The sequence below is a fragment of the Acromyrmex echinatior genome, chromosome 3, assembly GCF_024713525.1.
Source record: "Acromyrmex echinatior isolate Ae372 chromosome 3, ASM2471352v2, whole genome shotgun sequence".
Taxonomy (NCBI): domain Eukaryota; kingdom Metazoa; phylum Arthropoda; class Insecta; order Hymenoptera; family Formicidae; genus Acromyrmex; species Acromyrmex echinatior.
In genome coordinates, this window is record NC_141854.1 from 16285527 (window position 1) to 16312294 (window position 26768).

Genomic DNA, 26768 nt, shown 5'->3' on the forward strand with positions numbered 1-26768 from the left:
CACACTTGGCCGCAATGACCTCCTTGATCACCTCTTCTGTTTTCCCTGTTTTTTCAATCGCCTTTACCGCGCACACGAAATCTGCTCGAATACGCGTTGCTCGATCCTTTCCTTGTCCTCAACAGTCCTCGTCGATATCGCTATCGGCTATCTTGTCGATATGCAGCGGTACCCCGTCAACACGTCTATCCCGTAGCGTTACTTCGCAGGGACTGCAGCGATCCCACTCATCGCAACGCCAATGACGCTGCAACGCCGAGGCACACTGTGGAGGGGGCTGCAGTTTATGCGATGGAGGCATTGCAGCCAATAGCTGCATTCAACAGAAAAAACAGATTGGTTTATAGATTTAGATCTGGTGGAGGAACTACGAGCAAGACCAATCATATTCAAGAATTTCATATACTTGTAAAGTTGCTTTTTCTGCTGAACGCAACCAGCGTTGCCGAACGCCGTTATGGCGGCTTGTTAGAAGATACAATTGATGCACTTTGAACTTTATTCCAACGCGCGCGCTGCATTTCCGAAAATATCATTTATTTCTCTCCGAATGACAATTTTTAAATTAAATATTTTTATAATTGAATAGTCATATATAACATACTCTTAATATATATGCACATTGATGAAATATAAATTTTAAAAATAGAATAAATCATATACATGGATTTTCTGAGAGGCTTGCAAAGGACGCGTTAGGATTTCCTTTGTCGTCACCTGGTAACAAGCCTCTCAAAAGAGAGACGCGCCCTTAAACTTTTTGTTGCTATGTCTCAAACGAGCGTCTCTGTACATGATGAATCAATGAAAACTTTTCACACTGTTTCTTTTTATAAACTAATTGATTTGTGAGAAATATATATACATATATAGAATTTAAGGAAATTGTACGAATAAAAAATAATATATTATGTGTACATTTAATATTAATGATTAAATATAAATGGTAAATTAATAAAAGAGGTTGTAAGGCAAATACAATTTGTTAAGAATTACTTGAAAGAATTACATTTTATTCCAAATTGCATTTAAAAAAAATTAGAGACGATTTATTATCTGAATTAAAAAATATTTCAATAAAAAAAATATTATTATATTTTTTAAATTTGTACTCTAATATATGGAAAAGTATTATAAAATAATGATAAAAATCTCAATTTTTTTATATAAGTACTTTATAAATTCAAGAATATTTATAAATAAATAAACAAAATATTTATTTGTTACGAACTAATTGGTGAATTTCAATGAAATTTTGCACAAGTCATTTTTAATATTTACACTGAGAAACAAATGCTATTGATTTCAATTAAAATCTATATTACGGGCTATCACTAACAGAAATAAATGTCAATAAAAATATACATGAATTAATCGCTTATGTTAGTGACAACCCGTAATAGACTTTAATTGAATTATCAGAATTTTTTTCTCAGTGTAATAAAGTACTTACTTATACAAAAAAATTTAGATTTTTGTTTATACCAAAATAATAATTGCAAATAAAATAATCTATAAAAATATGTTGCTCAATAAAAACAGAATGTTATGAACACAATTAAAATATAAATGTATGTATTTTATGCTTTTACAATCCCATATAGCACAGAATTTGCAGTAATATCGTTGCAATAACGCTACAATATTGCTGCAACATGCAATATTATTGCTGCAATGTTGCAGCATTGTTGCTGTAGAGGTCCTTAAGAAATATAATAAAACAGATATATATACAACTTTCTGATATTCATTTTACATATGTAGGAATTTATTTTCTGAAACCAATCTCTCCAAATTTGAAAATTGTTCCTCGAGATACAGTGCTCACCGATTTTGAAAAAATCGTGTAGAGAGAAGGTCGTTTAGAGAGAAGGTCGTTCGATTTTCTTTCAAAAAATGAAATCATCTGCATCTGACTATTTCGCATATCTGTTTTCAAAGGAAAATCCGCCCTTTGTTCAGCATAGAATAGCTCCTTACTTACAACTATTCAGCAAAAAAGTAGGACATATTGAAGACATCAAAAAATAGGTCAAAAGAGCTAATGAAATATTTCGACTCTTTTGACCTTTTCAGCTCTTTTGATCTTTTTTTGCCATATATCGCCAAATGACGATAAAAGAGTCTTCAACTTGTCTTATTCTTTTGGCCTGCCAAACAGGTGCAAGCAATCTAAGAAAGCCATCCCCTGCTGAGCGAACTTTCTATTGAAAAAGAATATGCGAAACAGGCAGGTGCCGAGCTTTCACAACTATTAGGAAAAACCTAAAAAGACCGGACAACCTTGAACGCGTTTCTCTCTAAACGACGTGACGTTTTAAAAATTTATAGGCACAAAAAGCTCGATCTTATTAAAAATCTTATCAAAATTTATTAAAAATATATTTTAAATAAAGAAAAAATTAAAAAGTTATTTAATATTTATTATTTTAAATAACCTCTTCTGATCCCTATTTCTTATTTAATATTTTAAGTAAGGTGTATCAGTTTTTATCAATTTTAAATAATTTTTTGGAATCTATTTTATATTTTTTATTTCAAATAAATTATGTCAGTTATGGACACAGAGTTCAATCGCAAAATCGAGAACTCAAAAACGGACAATTTTTGCGGTCACTCTTGCTGGGAGTAAACACATAAAATTACTGACTTTTTTAAATTGAATATTTTTTAGGCGCGTCCAAAAATAAAAAAAAAACCCGTACTTTATTGTATTCGTTAAGCTGTAACCTCAGCAACTTTTAGAATTTTTTTTCATCAAGATTCATCCCATAGAAAAAAAATGTTTGTAACATGCTTTATAATTTTGTTGGTTCAGATAAAATAAAACAAGCTCACCAATTTAAAAAGAATTTCAAGTGGCGGAGCATAATTTCATATTGACAATGTAATAAATAATTAATTTTTTTCATAAAAAAATTATGTGTAAACACAAATGTATAATAAATAAACATTGCAAATTTCAGAAAAATAAACAAAGTTAACTTTCGTACAAAAACATTTTTTAAAGATAGGTTTCGCTTGAATGAATTGAAAAAAATCGATTTTTTTTTGTATTTTTTGTATTTTCTTAGTTTTATATTTCAAGAATATTCTAATATGCGATATTCAAAACTGATAAAGTTGCAAGATCTTAAAGCAGTCACGTATAGACAGGTAGAAAATATTTTCCTCTCTCTTTTGACTTACCAAATAATCATAAATCATAGTCATAAATCAGGAAAGCGACTCCTTGCCGAGCAGGTAAGACTTTCCATTGAAAGTGGATTTGCGAAGTATTGTGTATATTGACAGATGCCGTTTCATTTTTGTAACAATTAGAAATATTTAAGAAAACCGGATCTTGAACGCGTTTTTTTCTAAACGATGCGACGTTTTCAAAATCAGTGAGCATCATATCTCGAGAAATAATTATTCAATCGAGTTCAAATTTAGAGAAGTTGCTTTCGTTAAACAAATTTCTGTTGGGAGTGAACTTATAAAATTATTGACTTTTTCAAATTAAACATTTTTTAGGCGCATCCAAAAATTAAAAAAAAATATAAAAGACTCATTGTATTTATTAAATTTTAACTTTGGCAATTTTTAAAATTTTTTTTATCGAGATTCATCTCGTAGAAAAATGTTTTTTATAACATTTTTTGATTTTTTGTTTTAAATAAAATAAGATAAGATATCATAGACACTAATTTCATAAAATTTTCCGAAAATAAAATAATTAATCTTTTAATAAAAAGAATCATAAGTATAATAAACACAAACGTAATAATAAATAACCCTTGCAAATTTTTAAAAAATTGACGAAGAATTAAAAAAAAATATTTAATATTACTCAATTTTGGGTCCAATGCAGGTGAAACCCTTCTTAATGCACGTTTATAAAAAATGGGTAGTTTACAATATATTATATATTTTACACAAGTATAAATTGTAAAATATCTCGTAAACTATTTTTCGATATCTCTACCTTAATAATTTTATATACAAAATCATTAAAGAAATCACTATGAAAAAAGGTTTTACAATTCTATTTTAAAAAATTACCTTGACTTTCGTATTATTATAAAAGAAATTGAATTTTTTTATGGTCTATATTTTATCATATTTGTGCGTTGTATATTTTATATTTTTCAAGATATTTAATTCGATATGAAAGTTACAATTAGACACACTGTGTGTGTGTGTGTGGTGTGTGTGTGTGTGTGTGTTTCGGGGATATCATGCAAACAGGAGTATAGAAAAAATTGAATTTTCGTTATCTTTGTATAACTTTATTGAGAAAGTGATATTCATCTCCTTTACATTAAAAAGATGAAACTACATTTTGGCCATCGCTTCTTTTAATTCCACGAAAAAGCTAAAATATAATTATTAAAATTTCACTTATATTCGTACAATTTGTCGTTGAAATACACAGTGTCTCCTTTAGGACATATATATATATATATATATATATATATATATGTGTATATATATATATATATAGACGTATATATGTATATATATCATAAATATATACGTATATATATATATATATATATATACTCACTTTAAAGAATGAAAGCTTACTCTTAAAGATTGAAAATTAAGCTACTATTCATCAGTACTGGCTTAGTTTTCACTTTTTAGAGTAAAATTCCACTTCAAAGAATTTAGAGGGTGTGTGTGTGTGTGTGTGTGTGTGTGTGTGTGTGTGTGTGTGTGTGTATTACCAAATTTTTGTATTACCAAGGTTTTGTATAACTCATTTGCCCACATATCATATTAATAAATCCTGATTACATAATAACATTTTTTTTAATATTGCTGCTGAAATATATTTTGTTAAAATAATATATTTCAAAATACGCCACATTCACTATGTTTGAAACAAAGCTATAATTATAATTCATACGTGTTACATTGAACAAATTGTTGTATCCTCAATGTTATTTATCTTATGTAAATTATCTAATAATGTTTCACAACAAAAGCTGCGGAAAGATAGGAAACGTAGCAAGCGTACGTCAATTCATCTATACTCTCCATTTAAATGAATGTAGAACAATTGCACAACCCACTCTTGGGATCCTTAGCACTTTGATATTGAAATGACGATCTTCAAATATATGTACTATATTTCTGTTAATATATAAAATAGGTTCATTTCGTAAATTATGGCTGCATCGTTACTTCGGACAATGTATTACACGACCGTTAATATACGATATGAATTTACGAAATGGGACCATCACTCATGCACTAAATGGCATGATTGTTCTCCCTTCTTTTATCTAATATATATATATATATATATATATATATATGTACATACATATATACATACATATATATATATATATATATATTTCATTTATATATGCAACATATTTTAGAATCTTACTAACTAGAGTAACTAGTACAAAGTTGTGTAAGTGTCGTGGAATTAAACACTCGAAAAGTTTTGCCTGTTGATAATGTTAAGATCAAAAACGTATTATCAAATCAAAATAATACATATGGCTGAAATAAAGGTAACACAACAACGTTTAAAATCGGATAACAATACAAGAATCTTATAGTAATCCACTATCTAAACATAACCATAAACCATAAAAATGTAAATATTGGAAAAGACCTAAATAATTATAAACTATAAACGCATTCTAAAGTATAATATTATCGATTTTATTATATAATTAATTCATCACATTCAACTTCCTGAAGTTTGTGTTATATATGTTATGTAATATAAATAAGTACTTAAATATATAATATATATAAAAAGGAAGAATTCAGGTTTTCCGCCATTTAAAGTAATTTCATTTGATATATAGTTACATAGCACTTGTGGTTAGTTAAACAATAAGATTATATAAAGTCTCTTCGTTATTTTCGACATACATATTTGGTATACATTATTAAAGCCTTTTTATGCAACTCTTATGTAAAAAAATGGAAGAAGAAAATAAATAATCTTTCATTTATAATGGAAATATAATGTAAAAATTATAATAAGTAGATATTAAAAAAATACATAATATATAAAATACTCCTGTTATAAGGTGTATTTAAAGTATAGTTATTAAAAACTTCAAAGAGATTAAAAACTTATAAGATATAACTTCAGTTTAATATTATAATATTATAATAAAAAAAGGATATTTGATATATATTATTACCAAAACATATTTATACATACAATATTACTAAACATATTTGTATTAATATAAAAAAGTAGTTCTTTAAGAAAGGAACTATGAGCAAACTTTAGGAAGTTGATTTAAATCAGACTTAAATGAAAAAAAAGAGACATCAATACAATTAAATCGCAAGGAGAATATGTTTCTGCAATATAAAATGTTATCAGATCATATATAAATGTGTTATACATATAAGCAAACTCTTCATTGTAGATATGATATGTGCATTATAAAAAGCTTATCCGTATATTTGAAAGTAACAAAAACTTCAACTTTTATCTTTCACTCTTTTCTAAAAGCCTACATATTAATATATGTAGACACAATTGCTACCTTCAGTCATTGCGTTCACTAGTCAAATATTACATAACTACATTGTATTGCACCGTTTCAAGCAATTACATCATCACATAGATATACAATCATGACATTTGTATTTGTTTATCAGAAAATATTTGCCGAGAGAACGCGCCGTTCAAAGCCGCATCTAAATGGAAATCTATCTAAATGACGTATCTATAATACATGAAATATGTATATTAAGAGCAAAAATTTACATTATGAAACAAATTTCAATCGCATCATGTATTCGTATGCGCTAAAAAAATACTTTCCATTTATGTAGGATCGACCAGCAATCCGTTATAGAAACTAAATCTATCAAAATCAAACTCTAAGAAAGCTATTATTGGGACCAATTGTAAATTAAAACAAATCTTGTATTAAAAGGATCATCATTCGCAATCCATCGTATTATAATTCTCTCTTTTAAAAATTCATCAAGTCAATTCCACTGTTTCTAACGTTTATATAAATTATCTGAAGGATTCTAGTGCGACTACTGTAGACCAACATATCCGAATTTTATACAGTCTTATTGATACGTCCCACCTTCATCATATCATTATTATTTATAATTTTCATCATTTGATGAATTATTAAATCAGTCAATACAAAATTATGTACATGATATAATGCGATACCACCAGGTCACAATTTTTATTTGAAGTCTATCCGTAGGCTCAATTAGTATATATTATTAAGTTATAATCGTCTGTTTTAAATCATTATGTTTCACAGTATGATTTTACTTATTATATAGAAAGCAAAATATGAAAATATTACCAATTATAGAATTAATCAATATACCTAAACTGTGATATACTGACTAGTGCACTTGCTTATTCTGTACATGTACATACATATCCTTCTAAAAAAATCGTGATACAAATACATTTTATGAGCATAATGCACAAACATGCAAATACTGTTCGAGTAGATTTTAATTCCCATCTTAAAACAGAGAAATATATATATAGCACGCTTCTTTATTAACGCAGATATTAATACAAATATCAATATGCAGATATCAATATTCTAAACAAATCGTTTTTATTTATTTATTTATTTACATCTTTATTATATATTTTATTTCATTTTCAGAAGGATATGTATATCATATAAGCATGTATATATAGATAAATAACAAAATATTTGTTAATTATTTATATATACATATGTTATAACAAAATAATGCACATAATACAAAAAAATATGATACACAACTTTTAGCAACACTACTCATAAACAATACACAGGCGATTTATTAAAAAATCGTATGACCAATTACTAATTTTCGTGAAACATATTGCGATTTATCGCCTTATATTCGATCATGATAAGAAAGTTGATATTTTTCATTTAAGTTTGCGCATCTATATGATTCTTATCACTGTTTTACATTTTAAGCAAAAGACCTAAACGGCAGTTACTAGCATGTAATTACGGCAGATAATATTTTACGAGAATAATATATCTTAAATAATAGTTATAGACCTGATAGTTTTTTCAGAAAAATTAATTATTCTAATTCTCATTAATTCATATATGTAAAGTTGAAAATTATATCGTGAGCGATAACTATTTTATTTAAATAAACTGAAAGTCTTTTTGCTTTACATAAAGATATCCTAGACTTCAGTCAAAAAAATGTTTCTCTTTTTATAGAAAATATAACTAATTAAGACTTAGTAGAACTGCAACATTTGGAACAATCAAAACAACTGGTATGCTATCTCTTAATAGACCATGAAGCTCTATTACTACCTTCAGGATCATCTTCCAGTCTTTGATTTCGCAGCTCTGAAATAGTTTCATGTAAGAGTTTTTTTTCTTTCAGAAGACTCGCAATGTCATCTTCTGCGGCGCTCAAACGAGATCTTATTATATCTGATTCCTCTTTAACGCGCATTAATCTCGCATTTTCTTCCGACAATCTTTCTAGAGCTCCCATACGACGTCTCAATTCTTCGTTATCTAATTTCAATTGCTTACTGGATTGTCTTAAAGCTTTTAATTCCCTCTCGCATTCTGCATTCTTAAGCATTTTGTCACTCGATAATGCCATATTTGAATGGGTCTCCTCTATTACAGTTACTAAAAAGAAAAAAAATTGCTGTTTGATCTACTAAAAGTTATATTGAATATTCCAAAAACATACAAACATAACACTATATAATTTCTTTCAAGAGATAATAATTAAAAAGAAATAAATATACTAATATAAATATAGATGTGTCATACTAACGTTAAATATATGCAATATAAAATATAAAAAATATATTTTTATAATAAAAAAATAGATATAGCTTGGGTGTATAAGACAAATATTATAAATCATTAACTAGGATATATGTATTTATGACAAAGAATTTTTTACCAACTTGAGATTCAATATCTATCTAATTCTTCATAATATAGTCTGTCTAATAAGAGCGTGACCATGTAAACTTCTATTTAAATTTTGAAACTGTTGCATTAAAAATTTTTGGACAATGGAAGGATTTTCTTTCTCTATGAAGCATTATATAAAGTTATTGTCTGACTTTTGCTAAAAATGACATATTTAACAATAAATAATGCATATTTTAAAAGATTCAAAGTTATGTTCCTTTGCACACACCCGAAAGAACTGAAAGTTGCGGGAATGACTGCAAAATATATAAAAAAGTCTAAGGCGTTTGTAAACAAGTTGATAAAGTGATATGAAACAATACCGTCGATGATCTACTAAACCATGGTAAGACATGAAAGATATCAAAGAAAGAGATAAACAGATCATACAGTTATTATGTATGTGTAAAATATCAGAGCCGTTTTTATTAAATGATAATGAAAAAAAGAAAATAATGTCGAAACATTAGACTGGCTACCACAATCATCAGATGTAAATTTAATTGACGATATATAAGTATTATGCTGCAGCGTAGATAGAAAGTATATACGATGGAACAATTATCTCGACAGCTTTATTTAATGTAACGATCTTCATCTAAAGTATGCTGTAAAATTAATTAAAACATTCAAAGATGTCAGACAATAATTGGCAATGATTAGACTTATTAATAAAAATGTTAATACTGATTGTATGTAGTACATATATCATTTTTCTATTTTTTAGTAATAAATAATTTAAAAATTATATCGGTCAGCTCTTATTAGGTATAAATAAAAAAATTATTAAAAATAACTAATCTCAAATATATAAAAAAATATTTTGCTATAATCAATTTTAGATATACCCTATATAAATTTAACAATACATAAAGTATAAAATAATACATAATAAAAAGTAAAATGATTACTGCTTGTAACTCAACAAATTTTTCTTTGTATACAAAATAAACTATAATTCATGCTTAAATGTTATATTTTATCTATATATTAATTATGTCTAGTTGAAATAATATATGTTAAGCTGTGCAATAGTAATAAGCAGCGAGATCTAAAACTATTTGTCTACAAGTGTTATATCAATGCTCACATTCGAAAGGCCGCCTGGGTGCAGAGAACAATTACGCAATATATAATATTAATTACTTCCAAACAGAAATCTGCCACTTGCGCAATGTAAAAATCTACATATAATATCAACTTACAGGTACATGTATTTACAGGCGCACAGGAACGACGTAACTAAGATTAATATCGCATAAAAATTGGAAAAGAAAAATCAACTCAATGTTAATTGCAAGTGGCAGAAACAAATGGACTCGTTCAACGATGGCATTACTTACCAACGGGTTCAATGTGAAACACGCCGCTCATGTCCCGTGCTATCCTGAGTTTGGAAATATTCAAATCTATCGGGATCGGGCCTGGAGAAGTTATGTTATTTGGCGGACGATCTTCATTTAAACGTAACGATATATTTTCTAAGTATATCTGAAATAATAATATATGCATTCGATAATTTTAAGTTTATATTTCTAGAGGATATCCAAGAAATATACTTAATAATCTTTCGAGAATTACTTACCTGCATAGGAATTGGTTTAGGTATGATCTCGTCCTCTGCCAAATCCGCTAAACCCGTTACCGAGCTCATCGACAATGACATTCCTACATTAGCGACTCTCATCTCTAATTTATCCTCGAATAAACTCATAACACTCTCTTTGTCATGCACATTGATATCGGATGTACGAGATGTGTCTTGTTCAGTCAATCTAGTACGATCTTGAGGTGCTGGCCTATTGCTGTCGCTCGTGTCTTTCTGACTAGCATCCGATAATCTACGAGAATCCTCTGGATTTTTCAAACTATGATCCAAACGTAGCTTAATACGTGATCTGCAGTCAGAATCGGACGGTAATTCTATCCAGCCTCGAGATCGCGAACTGAATTTGGTCTATCAAACAGAATCCATGAACATATTAAATATAGATAGATCTATGAATATTGTGTTTACAGCTAATAAAATATCTATTTCCATATTGATTACGTTCAATTTACTGTTCAAATTGAAATATTATATTACGAAATTAGATGAAATGATTTATACACTAAATGAGTTAATGATACCTTTTTGTTAGTTACAAATTATAAATTTACATCTTTAATAATGTATTTTCAAATCTATTAATTACAGCATGTAAAAATCTACTGTTAAATATGTTAACAAATTTCAAATGCTAAAACATTTTAGATTAAAATTTAATATATATAAAAATTGCAAGAACGCTCTCATTCAGATGCAAAAGCGTATCAATGCGCTAAAGCGTTTTTAATGTATGTAAGCAATATTAATAAACCTCATTAAAAATAATATACAAAAAAAATGTATAAAACTGAAATAATGTATATTTACAACGCCTAGCATAATCAAGCTTCACATATTGCTTATTGTAATTATCATAATGCAAGCTTATTACAATACCATGCCATACATTTTATTAATCTAATTAATAAAAAACTTTAAAATTAAATTTGTATCAACTGTGTATGGAAATCATGAGTAATTAAAAGCGTAACTTATTTAGAATTGTAAGCATTCCAATTTAGTAATAAAAAATAATATACTCTTTAATTAATTCTAAAATTATTCTGTCGAACAAGAAAGATAAAAGCAGAAACATATAATGCAATTATTACATTTCAATAAAGCAATGTTGCAGAAGAATATAATTATCACTGTATGTAATGTGATATAAATATGATATGATATAAATTGCCATTTTTTAATATACTTCTATTTGTGGTTGGCTTTTTTTGAATAAAAATTTGCATCTGCTAATAACTGTACGATAATTATGTAATTACAATATTATAATTTGATTTATTAAAACATTATTGAAGTTTTGTTCTACGAAATCCATCAACAGTGTGATAACAGCAATGTGATGTAGCTCAATACCAACACATGCATTTTTTTTACAGTGTCTAATAATAAATGTATGAATGGTTTTGCCAATACCTTTCTCTTGACCTGCCACAAGTGCCACATAAAAACATTCACAAGAGAAGGAGAGACGCGGGAGAGGCATGCAAAAAAAGTTAAAAGACAGAAATCGTATAAATATACATTTATAATATCAACTTGATTATATAATATAAAAACAATGAGCAAATTACTGCGAGACTACTCAAGTATTAGTAGCTTATGCACAAGTAACCCGCTATTTCAAATATATACTCTAATTGGAAAGGATTACTATGACTTATAATCACAAAAAGTTCAATGCAGTTTTTTTAAAATTATGGTAAAATATTGTGTGAAGAAAAGTGATTTTTTTATGATTGAAACTCAAATATCAATAAAGTTATTACAAAATACAAATTTACCGTATAAATATAATTTAATTATATTTGAGATACTTTAAATTAGCACACAAATGATGCTGAATAAATAAGCTATATATATTATGTAAAAGTAACAAAATTTTCATAAAAGAAGAGAATAAATTTTTATTGCAGCAGTACAATTAATAAGGAATTTTGTTCGTTTAAAAAGAGCATAATTATATAATAATATAGCATAACGTATATATGTATATATTTATTTTATTTTACATCTATTAAAATGTAATTTAACTCACCTGAAATTCATCCCAAGGAATAGATGAACACTCATCATTGTCAATATTAGAAACTTGAACTTTAATAACAGAAGAATAATCACGAGATTGTTGTATAAATTCAACTTTTGACAGCTTGAATGTTGCCATGGAAACCTGCGAATAAAAAAATTCTATTTCTACTGTCTTCGATGATAATGAAAGCTTGTTTACAATTGTCTATGATACTTGCTAGATCCTTCCTTTTGCATACGCTGTCCATAGATTTTTCACTTTGAGTGTCCGGCGTTTCTTCCACAACTTCAGTCGCTTCTTCTACGGTCGTTATCCTAATCGAGTTATCAATGCCGAATACCGCGTCAATTTTCCCTTGATCCTGTAGGCTTACCAAAACGTAATTCTCACTGTCTGAACTAACATCGCTTCTCATAGACACTGTATCGCTGCTACCATCTTCCGGGGAGGCCTTCAAAGCTGAATCGATCGATGTCATTAGACTGCTGAGTCCTTTTTTCATAGATGAAAGATTAACATTGAAATTATTCGGAATAAAGGGCGTGTTTGAATCCGACTTGCTATGCTTATGTGTGGTTTCTGTTGTATGTTTCTTTTCGTCGCTTGTATTGCTAACACTACTGTATTGCGGTCCACAACTCTCGGGAATGCACCACATTGCATTCGTTGAACTCTCCTGATCGCTTTTCTTCGTGCCATTTTGTTTAAAAGTGACAACTGGTTGTGTCGGAGCAGAATGCGAATAATCCATTGATATCATTGATGATGCCTCACTCTGAGGTGTCTCTACGTCATTGCTCGTGTTCATTCTCTTAGCGCTAAAATCTACTCGCGCGCTCACCGTGCTAGTATGCCAAACTGTGGACGGGCCGACGAAATCGTCCGCTATGCTGGACGAATCAGGCACAACGGATTCTAAATCACCGCCGGAATTCTCCTTACCAGGTGTATGCGACGGCATCACAAATGTCACTTCCACCTGCGGTATCAATGCGCCTATGATCAATGATCCACCATTCTCCACTTTCAAAATCTTATTTGAGTCCACAGCCAAGTATGTAGCCATCTCGGAGATTATCTCCGACAATCTAAGTAAGAACAAATACTGATAATGATTTATCTGTACGCTAACTAGATTGCTTATATATGCCAGCCCGTGAATATCGGCGGGCGACAGCTTCTCTGTGGCTGATGTGTCTGTAGCGAAGTAACACCAGAGTGTTAGAGGAAATGCATCTAGAAACGGTACGGGCCGATTTTGGCCAACGGCCCGTGCTCCGAAAAAATCTCCCCATACAGGTTCCAAGTTGCAGCACCATACATCTTTCGCCTCTGTCCATAAAAGTTCTCTGTTCAACTGACGAAGCAACTCATTTACGGAATTGCTACTGAAATTGGGTGGTATTTGCCTAATATTATCAGTGCCTGAAATACAAAACAAAAAGAAGATAGAGAAAAAGAAAACTAATGAAAAAGAACTAATGTCCATTTCTACTAACGTAGATTAATTTTAATCTTGGTTCAACTTACTCTTCGTCTTTTTCTAGTTCTAAAGATTAGAAAAAGACGAAGAATAAGTTGAACCGAGATTAAAGTTAATCTACATTGATGAAAATGAGCATAAATGTGTTGTTAATATTGACAATATCGTAAATACATACCTGCACAATGGGCTAGAAATTTATCCGTTACTACATGAAAATCTCCTGATTTACTGGGAAATTCTGCACCAAAGAACATTTGTCCCATTTGAAACGCATTGAGACACTGTGCCAAATCCGCTCTTGAAGATCTTTCTGTTGATCGAACATTTGTTATAGACGCTCTAGAGGTTTGAATATGCAAAGACTTGGGTCTGTCTTTTTGATTTGGATAATCCTGCTGACTTTCAAAAACTATCTAAAAATACAAATTTTAATATTACTAAAATGTGAATGGAATGATATATAAGTAATAAAAATATATGCTAATATGTTCTAACTTACTCTTGGAAGTATAGCCTCTATTTTTACATCAAAATACATTAAGCGCGAAGAACTCAGCTTGTCCTTTCCCATAAGAGAATGATAAAGATTTAATGCAAAAGAATTAAACCAAAGGCATGAGCAGACATCGAAATTTACTTGAATGGGATTAAGCTGTACATAAAATTTAGGTGGTGGCACTAAAAAATTATACGTTGTTTAATAATGAAGTTATTGAATAGAATAAAAATTTATATAAAATATCTGCTTACAGGGAAAAGTAATATCCCCTGGATAATAGTAATAAGTAAACTCAGCATGAAGTATTGTTACGTCTTCTGGAAGACTAAATCTATCACGATCACCTAAATAAAAATTTAATTTAAATAGATATAGGAGTAATGGAAGTTGACTAAAATACGAAAGGAAAATTTTAATTTAGCTACTATTTAAATTCGGTCTCACATGCAATGATAATTTTATACGTCATTTTGTTAAAAAATTAAACAGTATTTAGTGATACCATTTGTAAATAACATATAATATCTTATATAATCTCTAAGAAACTTTTTTGTAGTATGTAATATCAATATCTTTTAGGTACACGTCATTGCACATTGAATATTAAATTAAAGTTTAATTTCAATTTTTTAACATATATATAAACTAAACATAATATATAAAAAAAAGAGAAGTAAAATAAATCTATTTATTAAAATAAATTAAATTTAGCTAAAAACTTTATGTGCAATGTTACATTCAAACGAACAACTACTAATTTGTTGTACCTGGTGTATGTTTTTTCCTGGTTTGAGCTGTATAATTACCAAATAAAATAATTATTGTCAAACTTGATGCGACTATTTCAATAAACAGCCTGATAAACAAATAACTCTAAGTATTAAACATATAATACCTGAAACAAATTCTTTTGGCATTGGATTACGCGAAGTTGTTGTCACTTTGTACAAAGTAAAATCATCGATCCTGATAATAATGCACGTTGTCATCAATTTGGCAAGTTGCTCCAAAACGTAATTTTTCACAGGATTACCACTAGGATGTTGAGACTTCTTTTGCTCAGATGGCGTAACATTTGAATTTTGTGGTTGATTACTTTTTTCTAAATGTTCTTTGGAACCTTTTATAGCGCTTCCTATTTTAAATAAAATCGAATTAATACGCAAAGTCATACCAATTATGTATTATTCAAACATTTGTCTGTTCAGATATATATGCACCTGTTATGTTTCCTTGACTTCTTGTTAAAGGAGAATGTTGTGTTCTCCCAGAATCTATAAGATCCATAAACTGACTTCGAAACGAACTCAACGATTGTTGCAACCATTGATTATGAGGTGTAGCATTTTCTCTGTATTTGGCCCAATGTTTTCTATCCGCCATCGCCAAATGATATGGATAATAATCAATTTGAAATCTAACTATTGAAATTTGTAATGCACCACCATCTTTTAGATCAGGATGTAATGATCTGCCTCCTATTTTAATAACATAGTGTTAAGAGTAAAAACTATGTATATAATGCAGAAAATTCTAAATTGTATTAAAGTATGTTAAATAAATAAATATATAAATAAAATAGTAAATATTATCTTAATAAATGTGAAAACAAATACAAGTGTCTTTTCATCTTACCACCAGCATCATCACATAAGTGAAGATCAATGCGTTGTGAAAGAAAATGATATGATGTCTCTACAACATCATATCTCGTAAATATTTTTGAAATCGCTGTATTGTATTGACTCTTTGTTCTGCTTTGTTGAGATATCTGTGCCTGATATTCTGGTAAAACCTTATTATAAGATAGACAAATTAATAATAAATTATTAGAGTTTTACACAAAATTAATTAAAATAAAAATTAAATAAAGTCACAAATTGAATAAATGCAAACCTCTAACTTTCTTGCAGCTTTTGTTTTTCGTTCAAGAATAGTAGCTTTCTCGATAAGACCACCCAAAGAATCAAGAAAGTGAAGCGCAGCCTTCAGTTGTGAATCTGTCAATACCCATAGAAGATCATCTAGGATAATTACTAATCTACAGCCCATAACGAAACAATCTGTAATAAAATAGATGATTTAGCAATAGTGAATATGATGTATTCACTATCAAGATATTTACATCAATTTTCACAGACCTGATATCCTTTTCTTTATTGTAATTCGACATCTTGCTTGGTTTGTAAGTAAACGAAGTGGTGTCAAATTGTGATCCTTAGTACTTTGAGCTTCTATTCTAACAGTCTGCCATTCTAACTCTTTAAAGATAAGTAACTGCCCTCGATCAGGATCCTTTACTCTAGTAGTTCGGAGATCACAACGCTGCCATGTTGCTGACTTGGATTCTACCATAATCCGGTTCATCTAAATAATACAAAATGGTTATACTTAATAAATGTTATAATAAATGATCATCTATTTAAAATCTTCAGTTTACTATCCTCTATGTTGTACACCGTAGGTATAATAATATACCTGGACTGAGGCAATAAATGCAGGGCTTTTAAATGTAACCAGTACAGTATTGACAGCTACTGTTATTCCATCAATTACTTTATGTATAAAAGAATACTTTGCAGGACCAGCATATGATGATATACCCTGCGGGGAAGACATGCTTCTTAGATCCTCACATGTTTCTACATCTATATGTACCTCATCCAAACTCTGCAAATATAATATTTTAATTACATAGTTTACAGTTTAGTATAGTTATATCATATATTTATAATCAATAACTATCATTTACCAAAAAGATAGGAACACTTTTTAGTTTGGTCCATTGTATGCGAAATGAAACTTTATTGCACCAAGCATTAGTTAATCTTAACCACGATGGCAGCTCTAATAGATCCGTGAGGACTGTTTCATCAAGTTCTAAATTTGACAGTTCTCCTTCACCTTTGAATGTACTCAAATTTATCTTATCAGCAGATAAATTCTTGGTAAACCTATAATACACAATATAAAAGCTCAACATGCAAAATATATCACTTGGCAATAGTTATAAAAATTATAAGTTAAATAAATAATGATATACATTATATGTATGTACATACAAATTATAGAAAATTATTTAATTTGTATACTCATAATAGATAAATATAATTAGGTATAATTAGTATAGGTATGAATTTTTATGCACAAGGTTATACAACTATTGCTAATTTAAATGTGCAAAACTTTTACTGAAAAAAAAGTAGAAAAAATCAGTAACATATGACGATAAATATGTCAATTACAATAGGAAAGAATATTTTTGAAGCTTCTCTACGAATGTTACAATTATGCAAACACATAGGAAAGAAAGATGCGTCAGCTGTATCACAATGATAAGATGTATGTCTCAACAATAAGGAAGTATAAGGAGTGTGTTACGTGACGTGTGACTTGAACGGGATGATTTTTTTTTTGGCGTGTCACTTGCAACCGTGTTGTAGGTTAATCGATCGTGTTTGCACGGACAGTACCTCGACAGATGTTTCAGTAGCTGATTTTTGATAATCGAGACCATCTTTCGGTCGTGTCGGCGAGTCTAAATTCTTATGGTAGTTAACAAGAGCTAATACGTCTTAGCATGGTTAGTTTGACACTACACATATTTATGACGATCTACAGTGATGAGTGATCTGGTATCACACACACACACATACACATCACAAATAATATATGTGTATATATTGTATATATTATATATGTATAGCTCCGCGAATGAAATGGTCACATCTTTATCTCATGCAACAAAAACTTCCTTCGCAGTTGCCACAAGCCTAGGGACCTAGATACAGTCAACGCGATGCTGTAAACGCTTTAAAACGTTTTTTAATTGGTCAGTTTGTAAAATTCTTTCTTCTAATTGGTCCATCAAATGCTTTAAAGCATTTGTAGCGAGACTTTAACAGGCCTAGTTTTCATCGAGGGTTTAAACCGGATCAGAATGTAAGAACCAACCAACTACAATCGAGCATTCCCCTGTCGTTCGATTGTAAGAGGCTTCTCACAATAAAAGGAACAGGGAACAGAGAACAGAGAATAAGAATTTCAACCTATCAGAAATCATGTATTGTGGAATACACAGTTTCTGATAGGTTGAAATTCTTATTCTCTGTTTTCTGTTCCTTTTATTATGCGGAGTCCCTAACAGGGGAATACTCGACTGCAGTTGATCTTACATTCTGATTAAATCCTCGGTGGAAACTAGGCACTGATCGAAACAGTTGGTACTGATCGTGAACTTGTCTATACTGACGTGCAATAATACAAAAAAAGAGAGCTATCGATAATACATCGAACTAACCTAATGGTTTCTGCACATAGAACGCAGCTTATGATACGATGGAAATTAGCGATAGCCAATCAGTTTATCGCTTTTCCATAAAAGCGAAAGAATAAATAACTGCGTTCAGCAGAGAAAGCAGCTTCGCAACTGTTGTAAAATTCTTTAATATTGGCTACTGGCGCCACACAGCAATCGTTCTGTGCACATATGTGCAGGTGCAGGAATCAAAAATTAATAGAAGTCTTTTCTGTGGCTGAACCAGTGTATACTTTTGGAACTTAAAGTGAAATAGGTATATGTTTGATATTTATTGAAAGCGAAAAAGAGACTTCTAGTGCAGTCTAATGCAAGAACAGAAAACAGATTATGCGTGTAATTGTAACTTAACCTAACATAGGGGCACGTTGAATCACGTTGAATTTATTTGTATCATATTTGTGTTGCAAATTGTATTTTATCAACGTTTTGATTAATTAATGAATTTTTACTAATTACGTTTGGCGTAACAATTTTGGTACGTTGTCAATTGTAATTGATTTTATAATAAAAACTAACAAATATATAAATATAAACTATGTAAATATAGAAAACATAGAAATATATACATTGCTTTTATCGAATTTAGAATCATTTTTATGCAAAATATTAAAATTGATTAAATTATATTTAACGTAGTAACGTATTATATTAATATATAATATTTAATATTTATTATTTAAAATTATTATTATTTAATATATAATATTTAAAATTTTATAAAATTTATAAAATTTATTAAAATCAAGTTATTTTTATACATATTTGATATTTTTAATATCTTGATATGTATTATAATGTTAAAAAAGATTAAGTTCTAAAAAGATATTTTTTAATATGTTGTATATTTTATATATATTATATTAAGTGATACATTTGTTACAGACATAATGGCTAAAGCACATACCACTAATAAAGCCCCGCGAAAGCAGGGCTTTAAGCGTTCAGGACACAGTATGAATCCTGAACGTCCTACAGAAGGGTTGAAAGGAGTTGCTAAAGTACGAACGAAAGCAACTATTAAAAGATTACAGATGTATCGTAATCAAAGACCGAAACGCAATCGTGCTGGGAAGATCATTAGTCCTGCGCCGTTTCAAGGCTGGAACACTTCTGGAACTACGTCGCGTGTGGAGCCATCCCAAAGATGGTTTGGTAATTCGCGAGTCATCTCACAGAATGCTTTGCAAAAATTCCAGAATGAATTAGGAACTGCCATGAAAGATCCTTATAAAGTTGTCATGAAACCTACTCAATTGCCTATAACTTTGCTTCAGCAAAAGGCGGCAAACGCAAGAGTACATTTGCTAGATACAGAAAGTTTTGAAAATGTTTTTGGTCCAAAGAAAATTAGAAAAAGACCGAATTTGGCAGCAACGTCGTACAATGAATTGAAGAAATTGGCTGAGGACAAGGAAGATACTTATAACAAGGAAAAAGACTCCAAAGACTATGACCTTGTCCGTGAGGATACTGGCGTAAAGGATGCACAAAGAGATTGGATCATGTCAGCAGGACAAAGCAAAAGGATATGGAACGAGTTGTACAAAGTCATTGACTCCTCCGATGTTATTTTGCAGATATTGGATGCGAGGGATCCGATGGGAACTAGGTCTCCACCTGTCGAAAAATATTTGAAAACCGAGAAACCTTACAAACATTTAATATTTATCTTAAATAAAGTAGATCTGGTGCCAACGTGGGTCACGCAAAGATGGGTTGCCATTCTGAGCAAGGAATATCCAACGGTTGCTTTTCACGCCTCCTTAACACATCCTTTTGGCAAAGGTTCTCTGATAAATTTACTAAGGCAATTTGCAAAATTACATATTGATAAAAAACAGATCAGTGTTGGTTTCATAGGGTATCCTAATACAGGAAAGAGTTCCATCATAAACACCTTGCGTTCCAAAAAGGTCTGTAAAGTGGCGCCTATAGCTGGAGAAACAAAAGTGTGGCAGTATATAACTCTTATGCGCCGTATCTATTTGATAGACTGTCCCGGTGTGGTTTATCCATCAATGGAAACCGACACCGAGAAGGTATTGAAAGGAGTAGTGAGAGTAGAACTCGTTCAAAATCCAGAAGATTACATTGTCTCTGTCCTAGAAAGAGTGAAACCTGAGTATATTCGCAAAACATACAAAATAAATGTATGGATAGATCATGTTGATTTCTTGGAAAAATTGGCGCGTCGAAGTGGCAAGCTTCTAAAGAAAGGAGAACCTGACATTGCAATTGCTGCACGTATGGTACTGAATGACTGGCAACGTGGTAAACTGCCTTTTTATGTTGCACCTATGGGCTACGAGGAACCTTTATCAAATCAAACAGATAATACTGACGAAGCTGTTATTACACAAGATAATGTGTTAAAAATCACCGATAATAAAGCACAAGAAACTGATAATCTACTTTCAAAAGAGATAATAAAGAATCAGCTGACAGTGACACAAGATTTTAGAAAAATACGCGTTGGATTGCCTTATTTTGGTGACGATGTTAAGATTCTAGAGCAAGATAAATCTTTCAGTGAAAGTATCGTAGAGGATGATAGCAGTGTGGAAAGTGAATCGGAATTGGAGAACTCGGAATCAGAAGATGCGAACACAAAAAATGACTCTTGTAACATAAAAGATAAATCTGATTTACAAGTAACAAAAAATTTAGATGATCGAAACAGTGTGAACGATTCTTCGAAAAATGATGATAACGTTCTCAATGATAACGCAGATAAAAAAGATTATGATATGAATCAAAGCAATGAGTGTTCAGATTCAGAATTTTTGCCTTTCACACAAGATAATTTGAAACAGAGTGTATTCGATGTCATAGACAATGAATATGATTCCAGCGATACTGAAATGTTTCCTTCTAAAACAGTTTCAAGTAATGATATGCAAAGTGTCTCATCAATGTCTCATAAAAAAACGAAAGAAAGATTAACAAGCAAACAGCGAAGAGCTATAGAACGTGCTAGTAAAAGAAAAAAGATCGGAAGCAATTTCTATGAAATCACAAATGTGAAGAACAGGAATAAAAATAGGAGAGTACCCAAGGTCAAGAGAAAATAAATCTATTTTAAAATAAATTACATTTCACTCAAATATTTGTAAAATAAAGAAAACTTAATAAAGTGTTATAAAATATATATTTTATATATATATTCGTTAATTTTACTAAATTATAGATATATACACATCCATTTTCTTCTATAACTTACTTCGTCTTTTTATCGCTTAAAGATTTGCAAAGGATGAAACAAAATAATAACGTAGTTACATATGTAGTACTATCATTTGCGTTGCATTATCGTGCAATAAATGTATTTATATGTGACTTAATATTTCAGAATATTTTCTATTTTTTTCCTATTATACATTGTCTATATCCAATCGTGTTTAATAAAATATAACAAGACCTTTCGCAATCGTTGAATGAACAATTGGTTCCCTTGATAGGTCATCATGACATCTTTCATATTCTCGTGCTTCAATTCGGTCTCCTGCACGTCTAATGTGAGTATCTTAAGCATGAAGAACAAATGCATAGACTCGAGCCTGGCATCGGTGAACAGCTTAGCATCGAATTTCTCTCTGCTAAACGGCTCGATATCACAACCCATTCGGTTCAGCACAGCCAAAAATGTCTCGTAGTAAAGATCTATCAGTTCTTCGATATGATCATCGCACGAAACCTCTGTGCTAGAGAATAGGAAAAAGACCATCTCGCGCATTGGACTGAAAAATAGATAATTCTGAAAATCCACGAATTTAATATCGTCTACGTGACCATTCTCATCACGGTGAAACATGATGTTGTTCACCCAAAAATCTGCGTGGATAATAGTGGACCACGGTTCATCGGGCGTTACTGTCCAGAAACCATGTGTGAACGAGTCGCGAATGGCAGCTTCGCATCGATCGACGTAAACAAATAATACTGAGTCTTCTGCTATCCTTTTCAGCATATCTTCTTGGAAGTGCTCAAACTCCTCAGTATTAAATTTTAAGCATTTACTGCGTTCCTTTAATATCTCGAAATACTCCGGTCGCTTGTACTTTGTAGCCATCCCTAGCGCATGAAATCTTGCCATCGCCCGTATCGCGACTCTCGAGTGTTCAAGATCGCATCCTGCAATTCAAACAAAAAAGTTATGCATTTTTCATAATAGATATCAATTGACTAAATGTATTTATATTTTTCTTCTAATTAATCTAGTTTTATCTTAAAATATATGTAAGACTCGCATAATCAGTGAAAACGCAATGTGATACAGTTGTATCGATTTTATATGAAATATTTTTCACGATTTTATAAAAATCATTATGACATAATGCTACTCGATGTATTTCCTGAGTATATCAAGAGAAATCGCATAAAAAACTTGAAAAAAATGGGGTCAAGGGAATTGACACTATAAATTATGCTTTTGTTACTAATAACATAAATCGTGCTGAAGGAAAAAAAGGCATTATTGTATTACGACAAATGACAAATCTCTTGTAATTGATTTATTATGCTGTATTGAGTATTGTGTCTTTAAATAAACGGAGTTTAATTTTAATATTAACAATTTATACAATTTATGAAATTATATTAACTGTTTTTGTTATTATATTTATTTTTTTTATATATTACAAAATGTTCCGTGAGGAAACCTGTAAACTTCTATAATGTATTCTAGAAGTCATTTTAAATAAAAAAATTCACTAGGTTCAATTATCGAAATATAGATAACTTTATGAATATTATTATAGGAGAGAAAAATATAATTTGTGAATATAACAAGCAGCAGTCTATTTGTAAACAAAAATGAAAAATTTCAAAATAATATTAAGAGAAAATAATATTCATCTAATAAAATAATAAGTTTATAAAATTTAATAAAAGTTATAAATATCTGGCATTTTTCATCTGTTATAATATTAAAATTATCTAAAATTATCTCCATAACTGAAGCATATTGAGCTATAGCTAGAGTTGTTATCTGTCTTCCCTGAACAACGCCTCTTGTTTTATTAAAATGTTCAGGAATGTCTAGAAAGATTTTTTGAAAGCGTCCGAAATAATTATAAGCATTCAAAAATTTTCTATGAACAGGGTGTCCAATAAGTTTTGACAAAACGCTCGTAAATAAAGCGAACTAAATTGAGTCGAAAAATCCTCTATCATTTTGCAATTTTCGCAATAGTTAACAAGATAATAATTACTAGAAATTGCCAAATACTAATCTTCAATAATGTTTTTCTCAAATACTATCAATTTTACAGAAAAACTGCAACAGAAAAATTATTAATTTTCTTCTTATTGGCAACTTCTTTTTATCAACAGAAAGAGAAAATACAAATTAAAAAATTCTGAAAAAATTTTCAGAACTTTATAAGAAGAAAATAAACAATTTTTGTCTTTCGTTGTTTTTCTGTAAAGTTAATAATATTTGAGTAAAAAATTATTGAAGATCAATTTTTAGTAATTAATATCTTGTTTACTATTGCGAAAATTACAAAATGTAGTACAGAACTTTTCGACTCAGTTTATTCTGTTCTATCTACACACGAGCGCTTTGTCAAAACTTATCGGACACCCTGTATTTTGCTTTGACCTCTCCCGCGCTACTTTATATTAATCTCGATCTACAATGACGTGATCTTAAATCTAATATCAAAATGTGATTTTTTAAAATTAATTTATTACGTGCAATTGCAAAATAAAAACTAATAAATTATTACTAATGTGAATTTTTTATATTTTATATTTATATATTTATTTATTTTAAAAATACTAATAAGAACACTAATAAGAACACTAAGTAGAAATATTTGAAACCTGTAATAAAATTTTATTTGAAATAAAAACAGATTTATTTTTCAATTTAAATTGCTTTTTGCTCTAAGTATGAATGAATAATTAGATGTAATATAATTATTTAGTGACTATTCTGATCAATTTCACTAATCCAAACAAAATTTTGTATGTATCCGAAGTTGTAAGGGAAATGATCGGGATTTTTGCCCGGCAAGTTTTAATGTTAAAAATTTTGATATGGCAATTCTATCTATAATAAACTTTTTTCTTTAAATTTCTAGAATACATTTTAGAAATTTCTCACAAAATTCTCATCATTTTTATAAAAACTATGTTAATCGTATTATAAATAAGAATTTAAATAAACATGTTAAATTATAAACTTTTCATTAGGAATTCGAGGAGCTTACAAATAATTTATTTACTAAATTGAACATTTTTCTCTAGTTTCTAAATTATAGAAATTTTTAATTCAAAGGAGGATGCCCACAGTATAGAGGAGTTTCTGCCCTAGGGATGGAACCTCTGGAACCGATAAATTCATTTAGAGTATAATAAAATCTATCGCGCAATATCAAATTCCACTTCAGAAACTTGCTGGGCAAAAATCCCGATCATTTCCCTTACAACTTCGGATGCATACAAAAATTTGTTTGGATTAGTAAAATTGATCAGAATAGTCACTAAATAATTATATTACATCTAATTATTCATTTACACTTAGAGCAAAAAGCAATTTAAATTGAAAAATAAATCTAGAATGTTTTTATTTTAAATAAAATTTTATTACAGGTTTCAAATGTTTCAGAGGTTTCATCTCTAGGGCAAAACCCCCCGTATACCGTTCGCATCCTGTTTTAAATATTCATAAAAATATTAAAATAAGCTCAAAGTTTCACTAATATATTTCAAATAAATAAGGTATTTAACGTTACCTTTAGCTCTATCGCCGTTGTAATAACCACGTGTCCTTAAGTTTTCCATTAGAATAACAGCATTATCATCGAAATCGACATTTGGAGTCAGCGACAATCGAGACTGATAATATTTAGGCAATATGTTAAATACTTCATTCTCCTTCAAGCCCATTTCTTTTTCCAATTCTTGATAATAAGGTATGATGTTTTCATACATGAAGATTTCCTTTTTGAATGTGAACGGCGGATCAAAGATTTGTCGTTGGAATTCCGTCGGCGGCGGCATCTTCGCAATGAGATAAAGATCTTCCTCTTCCGACTCATCATTGCGCTTAATTACGGCATGAACACTTAAAATGGTACTACCATAATTCTCGCCAGGCTGCAGCAAATTCTTAGTCGTATAATGGACTACTGTCAACTGATCGCCAAATGTACGACTCAATATCGGTTGCAATTCGCGCAGTTCAATCGTCTTCAATTCTTGCTGATCGTTGCTCATGATTATTGCACAGACAAATAATATCAGGAAAAACCCGTATCTACATTAATTATTATCACGTTTCGTGTCGGGCAGACTGTACGAGTCGAGATAATACATGTGAATGAAGCGCGCGCGTATCTCTGCATGTCCCACATCGGGCAATCATTTTATTTGTAATAGCTACAACCATTGCCACTGCCACCGCCGCCTTCGTCTCAACTGGTGGAGGTATGATCCGCCTCCTCCCTAGTCTCATACTAATATTTCTACATCGTTACGTCACTATTACTCAACTATGTTGCCTATGCATGTACTTTGTACATGCCGGATGAGATTAATTTCCGCATGCACATTATTGCATCACATGTGCAAAGTTTTGTCAAACGCTGTTTTTCCGTTCTTGGAACGATAGAGATTTCCCCTGCCAATGATTGTCAGCTTCGTTTCTCTCACTTTCAATTTCATAATCAGTTTGTCTCTGTTGCTCTTTGAGGGATCTACGACTATTATGTGATTCACAATCTCCGCTTTATTTGTTACTATTTCTACAATAATCGCAATGTTGCGCAATAAGCATCTTCTGCGAATATAATACTCATGTATTATATTTATTTTGTTGTCACTTATTGCAGTTAAAAAGCTATGTTATTGCCTTGTCATTTTTTTTATGTTGGGAAGGAAGATTAGATTAAATAATCTCGGA

General features: G+C 30.1%; 4 protein-coding genes across 9 annotated transcripts in view; 1 reads left to right on the forward strand and 3 right to left on the reverse strand.

Annotated features, from left to right (window-relative positions):
* LOC105151244 (uncharacterized) overlaps positions 1-242 on the reverse strand; it is a 19276-nt gene extending 19034 nt beyond the window's left edge. The window contains exon 1 of the mRNA XM_011064849.2: positions 2-242. The gene's annotated coding sequence lies outside the window, so the exon portion shown is untranslated. The remainder of the gene's footprint in view (position 1) is intronic.
* On the reverse strand, positions 33-18523 carry LOC105151222 (bridge-like lipid transfer protein family member 3B). 4 transcript variants are annotated; one of them, XM_087404380.1, is made up of 19 exons: positions 18012-18522; positions 17291-17492; positions 17017-17208; positions 16680-16905; positions 16435-16601; positions 16174-16333; positions 15759-16016; positions 15434-15673; positions 15306-15332; positions 14790-14882; positions 14539-14717; positions 14215-14452; positions 12771-13978; positions 12560-12694; positions 11938-11949; positions 10501-10872; positions 10259-10406; positions 10006-10019; positions 8403-8618 (listed from the first exon to the last, which is right to left on the reverse strand). In XM_087404380.1, the coding sequence occupies exons 1-19, from the start codon at positions 18053-18055 to the stop codon at positions 8616-8618; spliced, it is 3918 nt and encodes a 1305-aa protein (XP_087260506.1). In that variant the 5' UTR covers positions 18056-18522; the 3' UTR covers positions 8403-8615. The 4 variants fall into 4 exon arrangements, with proteins under 4 accessions (XP_011063109.1, XP_011063125.1, XP_011063117.1 ...); XM_011064807.2 differs by lacking the exon at positions 10006-10019 and having other exon boundaries at positions 33-8618; positions 18012-18523; XM_011064823.2 differs by lacking the exons at positions 10006-10019; positions 15306-15332 and having other exon boundaries at positions 33-8618; positions 18012-18521.
* Positions 18524-18832: 309 nt separating this feature from the next.
* Ns2 (nucleostemin 2) lies at positions 18833-22007 on the forward strand. 3 transcript variants are annotated; one of them, XM_011064796.2, is made up of 2 exons: positions 18833-19219; positions 19742-22007. In XM_011064796.2, exon 2 carries the CDS (start codon positions 19747-19749, stop codon positions 21928-21930), a length of 2184 nt encoding a protein of 727 aa, XP_011063098.1. In that variant the 5' UTR covers positions 18833-19219; positions 19742-19746; the 3' UTR covers positions 21931-22007. The 3 variants fall into 3 exon arrangements, with proteins under 3 accessions (XP_011063098.1, XP_011063089.1, XP_011063079.1); XM_011064787.2 differs by having other exon boundaries at positions 18833-19112; XM_011064777.2 differs by having other exon boundaries at positions 19119-19334.
* On the reverse strand, positions 21917-26652 carry LOC105151189 (hypothetical protein). The gene is made up of 2 exons (XM_011064746.2): positions 25600-26652; positions 21917-22990 (listed from the first exon to the last, which is right to left on the reverse strand). The coding sequence occupies exons 1-2, from the start codon at positions 26081-26083 to the stop codon at positions 22242-22244; spliced, it is 1233 nt and encodes a 410-aa protein (XP_011063048.2). The 5' UTR covers positions 26084-26652; the 3' UTR covers positions 21917-22241.
* Between the last annotated feature and the right edge of the window lie 116 nt (positions 26653-26768).

Excerpts from the sequence above, each read along its gene's own strand:
- LOC105151222 (XM_011064807.2), bottom strand. The coding sequence starts at position 18,055 with ATGGTCTCGATTATCAAAAATCAGCTACTGAAACATCTGTCGAG. Across the intron at positions 16,906-17,016 it reads CATTTATTGCCTCAGTCCAG|ATGAACCGGATTATGGTAGA; the intron begins GTATATTATTAT and ends TGTATTATTTAG. Across the intron at positions 16,602-16,679 it reads AATAAAGAAAAGGATATCAG|ATTGTTTCGTTATGGGCTGT; the intron begins GTCTGTGAAAAT and ends ATTTTATTACAG.
- Ns2 (XM_011064796.2), top strand. The coding sequence starts at position 19,747 with ATGGCTAAAGCACATACCACTAATAAAGCCCCGCGAAAGCAGGGCTTT.
- LOC105151189 (XM_011064746.2), bottom strand. The coding sequence starts at position 26,083 with ATGAGCAACGATCAGCAAGAATTGAAGACGATTGAACTGCGCGAATTG. Across the intron at positions 22,991-25,599 it reads CAACGGCGATAGAGCTAAAG|GATGCGATCTTGAACACTCG; the intron begins GTAACGTTAAAT and ends TTTGAATTGCAG.